Source organism: Strigops habroptila, chromosome 8, assembly GCF_004027225.2.
Source record: "Strigops habroptila isolate Jane chromosome 8, bStrHab1.2.pri, whole genome shotgun sequence".
In the NCBI taxonomy this organism is placed as follows: Eukaryota; Metazoa; Chordata; class Aves; order Psittaciformes; family Psittacidae; genus Strigops; species Strigops habroptila.
Genome location: NC_044284.2, coordinates 26,798,850 through 26,803,646, shown reverse-complemented (window position 1 = coordinate 26,803,646; position 4,797 = coordinate 26,798,850). Strand labels below are relative to the sequence as shown.

Genomic DNA, 4,797 nt, shown 5'->3' with positions numbered 1-4,797 from the left:
TTTATGTATGATCTTTTATTTTTATATATATATGTTTGTATTTTAGCTGTTGGATGGAATGTCGCAAGGCTGTTTTGTGTTGTGGGCCATCTTTCTAACCCTTGATGCTCCACTGGTACATACATCCAACAGGGTTGCTGCGGGAAAGGGCTGTGTTCGTGCCCAGGACCTTGCAGGCTCTTCTGCCAGTGGAGTATTTAGGGGAAAAAAACCTCTGTGGGGGGTAGGGAGGTTGATGTGAGGCTCTCCCTCCCTGGGTGGAGCTGCTCTTAGCTCTTCTCTCTGGGACAAGTGGGTGGAAATTGCCATTGGGGATCTTTAAGATACCTGCTAAAAAACAGAGCTCTAATAGGACCCTCTGGTCAAAAGCAGAAATCAGTAAATCTAAGCTGGAAATAAGATGGTTATTTGTAATAATGAGGGTAACTGGCTAGCATAGCAGCTGATCAGAAGAGATAAGGTCTTCAACATTCAGGATCTTTAAATCAAAATCAAGAAGCTTTTTTTCTTTTAGAAAACAGTCATACAATTCTGTGGTCTTCCGTTTGGCATTGTATGCTTCTTGCATCCAGAAGGAATTGAAATACTACAATTGCATCAGCACCAAAGCATGAGGTTCTTATCTTACAACTTGGTCTACATTGTGGGTGTTCTGTGGGAGTAGGGACCACAGCCCTAGTTCAAGCAGTGGGAGTTTATAAGAATACATTTTAAGGGCTGGTGTGGTGTGCAGGTAACACCAATGCTTGGGGAAGAGGAGAGAATATGAGGATAGCAGCTGTCACCTCAGCATCTGGAAGATCTGAGGGTCCCACCAGCCCCTCAGCATCCAAGGAGGCTGCTTGAGGGTCCCCAAAGAGATGGGAGAGCAGAGCTTGGAGAAACCAAGCAAGGGGAGAGAGCTGAAGACCAAAGCGCTGCTGACAAGAGGCAGTGGAAGCATCATGGGGACTGGCAGGGACATGGCCAATGTCACTGCACAGCCAAGGCCAGATCCACCAAAGAGGGGATGGATGCCATTGTCCATGCTAGCTTACATGCTGCAGGCAAGAATTGGGAAGATAATCATCCCAGCATCCCTTCTGGCCTTCAAAGCTATGCATAAATACTTGCCTTGCTGAAACAATTTCACCATTGATTTCGGTGGGGCCAGGATTTCACCCCAGAAACTATGAACTGGCTGGAAAATCACGGTCAATGAGGATGAAATCAAGTGGGTTTCTCTGAGTGCACAGTCTGAGAGGAAATCCACAAAAACCATGTTTGATGTAAGTAAGAAGATAGAAACAGGATTTTAAATACGGTATCAGTGCTGAATGTTGCTATGGTGTACCTTTATGTGCAGCAATATCCAAAGTATTTTATAAGTATTTGTGTTATAACTCAAGGAAAAAAAAAAAGCCACCACAATTTTTATGCAAACTTTATTAGGCAATAAATAGAATAAATAAGGAATATAATAAATAAATTGATTATTATAAATATGTTTCAATTTCTGAAAATTACAGCTGAATAAATAAAAGAAATCCCAGTTGAGTGCTTGGTGATTTGAGAACATTTTGGTACTACAAAGTAGCTTATATTCTAGAAATCTAGACATTTAACATGATAGCTTAAAAGGCACTGACAACAGCTCACTAAAACATGATTTATAAGAAACTCTGAAAAATTATGTGCTAGGTTCCTTAAAAGCCCCCATCTGCCTCGCAGGGTATTGAGCCTACAATTTCTTCTCCAAAACATCCTTAGGACAAATTTCTAGCCAGAGTGCTGGAAGGCTGGGTGCTTACAGCGAGCTCTCCAGAGAGGTCAAGTAGTTCATCATCCTGTCGATGGTGACTGTGCGGATTTGGAAGGCATGAAGGATGCTGCAGAGCCTCATCCTCTCTTTGAAGGAGGCGAGCCCTGTGCCTGCTGATGGCTGCGGTGTGCTCCCGCTGCTGGCCTTCAGGGCCTGGGAAGAGGCTGGGGTGTTACAAACTATGGCCAGAAAGTGGCTAAACCAAAAACCTCTTTAGCTTTTTCACCCTGAGTTATAAATTACAGGACTTAGAAATAAGAATGTATTCTCCTAAATGAAAAATTTGAAATATCTATTGTAATTAATAGACCTCAGATAAGTTTTGAAATATTTAATGATATAATTAATAGTCCTAGGATAAAATTTGAAATATTTAATGATATAATTAATAGACTTAGGATGCACAGTTGTACTTTCCTTGAGACAAAAATGTCCATTCATGCACAAAGGCTTTTTCTCCCCAGGCATAAAGATGCTTTTTAAATAATAAGCCTATGTCTGGCTTTGTCTAGCAACCCTTTAGACCGGGCTCATCTGCCCGTGGCCAAAATCTCCAGTCTATTGGGGCATGCTGTGTTCATACAAACACAATTAACTTTTGTTTTAATTAGCTTTTGTAAAACAAACAAGCTTTTAACTACTATTCCCTCTAACCACTAACAATATTTATCAAAGTTCAGTACATCCAATGTCATATTTGGTATACCAGATGTATTATATTTCAGTATTTGAAAGGGAAACAGAGCTATGTCCCTTTTACTCTATCTTTTACTCTATTTTTGAGTTCTCTGCGGAACTGGCAGAAAATCCTGTACTGCATCTCATTGTGAGAGTGGAGCAGTGTGAACGAAGGAGCCATACAGCTGACTGTAGCAGCTAAGGAAAAATGTGAAGTGCAACACACAATTCATAAGAATCAAGTCCCTTCTAGGAAAAACAGTAACAGACAATTCTTTTTAATTACCAGATTAAAGAAAAGACACTATTTGACTGACTTCAGAATGGAGCAAACTGGATTAAACCCCCTGGTTTAAGACAGAAATAATAGAAAGGAAGAAGACAGAAAGACTTACTTTCATCATTTCATCGATAGTTGCCAGCACCTTCTGATCGTTGAAGTTCTTCAGCTCTGCCCTGTAGGCATTCAGATCCTTATAGATGCCCTGCAGGCATTTACTCTGCAAAAATCAGAATCATTAGGAAATGTGTGAATCCATTGTTAAATGCTTTAAACATACAACAAGCCAACAAAGGGGTTCTTTTGGGAAACTTGTGATTTACCATATCAAAAGTAGGTCTTTCCAGCACTGGACAGTTTCCAGTCTGCAAATTAAAGAAATGAGACATGGTGATTTTGTGGAAGCGTGAATTATATAGCTGTTCCATGAAAATATGATGCTGAAACTCAATATATTTTTTTTTACCCCTGGATCCTCAGATGTGCAGGCTTTTATTGTGTTCATTTGGTTCTCAGTGATATCTTCCAGATCAACCTCTTCAAGGGTACATTCAAATCCCAGGGTGCCGAGCTCCTGTATTAAAAAGGGAATAAAAAAGGGTCATTGACTCAGCTTCACAGTACTGTGTATATACATATATATATTTGTAAATACACACAATTTTACACGATGCATCACAGCTGTCTTGCTTAACTGAATCCTAGGAATGAGGCTGCGTGAGGACTGTGGTTAAATACAAAAGACAGTAGAGAGACTGAGACTAAAATGCATGTGGCAGTACCTTCAACAACTCATCACCACTTTCCCTCACTGCCCCATCACTGCCTGCCTGCATACCACCGCTGCTCCATCACGCCCTGGCTTGATACCCTCACTAACCCATCACCACCTCCCTGGGTACCATCACTGCCCCATCACTGACCACTTGGGTACCACCACCGCCCCATCACCACCTGCCTGAACACCACCACTGCCCCGTCACCGACTTCCCGTCCGGCCCCTCGCAGACCTTCACCCGGTGGAGGGAGGCGTTGGCGGCCGCCAGCAGCTCTCGGGAGCGGCTCAGCCCGTCCGCGAGGCGGTGCCGGGGGGACGGAGGCGGCGGCAGCGCCCAGGCGGGGTCCGGCAGGGCCAGCGCCAGGCACAGGGCGAGCAGCAGCGCCGAAAGCCCTGCCCGCTGCCTGCAGCCCCGGGCCGCAGCGCTGCGCGGCGCTGCCTGCCCGCTGCTGCCCGCGCCGCGACGCTGCATGCTGATGCCGGGGGAGTGCTGCTGGGGTCGGCGGGGCAGCGCCGGTTCTTATAGGGGTGGCGAGAGCGGGAGTTCCCCCTCTCATCTGTCTCTTCCCGTTCCAGCAGCGGGTCGGTAAGCGGGCTGGGGGCAGCCAGCACTCATCCCGAGAGCGGCGGGGCCGCCGCCCGCCGGGAATCCCGGCACCGCGAGGCGGGGGGTTGTGCACAGCGTCCCGGGGCGGGAGGACCTGGGTGCTTGGTCCCGGGGTGTCTGCCAGCCCCTCAGCCTGGCCGAGAGGGTGGGACTTTTGGAGGCTGAAAGCCCTTTTTTCAGGACTAGGCCCTTTGCACGCAGCCTGCAGCGAGCCTGTAACGAGTAAGAATTAACTTAAACCACGTGTATGACACACACATAAGCTTTTCCATTTCCATTCTTTACCGTTAAAAACTATAACAATGAAATGTCAGTAATGAATATTCGTGAAAACCTGCATGGAAACTTGCTTTTTGCTGATATACTTGGTATAATCACCAACTGTGTCAGTGTTACTTCACTTGCACATGGCTGTTCTTAGCCCGGACGAAAGGCAGTAGAGGACTTTCCTATCTGTTGAGTCTGCTGCAAAGTAGATGGGAGTTTTGCTATTGACTTGGAAGGGAGCAGGATGAATCAAGAGTTTTATATTGCATTTTCAGATTCTTTTCATTGACATCTTTTTTCCCATAAGAAGGTTGTGGTGTGTCTAGAGACTGACTTTGCTAGAATACCAGCACTGCATAATTTTCCAATTTCACTGCGTGTTTTCT

At 45.2% G+C, this 4,797-nt stretch overlaps 1 protein-coding gene across 1 annotated transcript; it reads right to left on the bottom strand.

Annotated features, from left to right (window-relative positions):
• Positions 1 to 1,769: 1,769 nt before the first annotated feature.
• Positions 1,770 to 4,009, bottom strand: IL12A (interleukin 12A). The gene is made up of 5 exons (XM_030496209.1): positions 3,770 to 4,009; positions 3,226 to 3,333; positions 3,083 to 3,124; positions 2,875 to 2,979; positions 1,770 to 1,954 (listed from the first exon to the last, which is right to left on the bottom strand). Exons 1-5 carry the CDS (start codon positions 4,007 to 4,009, stop codon positions 1,787 to 1,789), a joined length of 663 nt encoding a protein of 220 aa, XP_030352069.1. The 3' UTR covers positions 1,770 to 1,786.
• Positions 4,010 to 4,797: the final 788 nt, after the last annotated feature.

Bases quoted from the DNA above. Each gene is read 5' to 3' on its own strand.
- IL12A (XM_030496209.1), bottom strand. From the start codon at position 4,009: ATGCAGCGTCGCGGCGCGGGCAGCAGCGGGCAGGCAGCGCCGCGCAGC. The intron at 3,334-3,769 runs GTCTGCGAGGGG...TTTTTAATACAG, and splicing joins CCTCCCTCCACCGGGTGAAG to GAGCTCGGCACCCTGGGATT. The intron at 3,125-3,225 runs GTAAAAAAAAAT...TTTAATTTGCAG, and splicing joins GCACATCTGAGGATCCAGGG to ACTGGAAACTGTCCAGTGCT.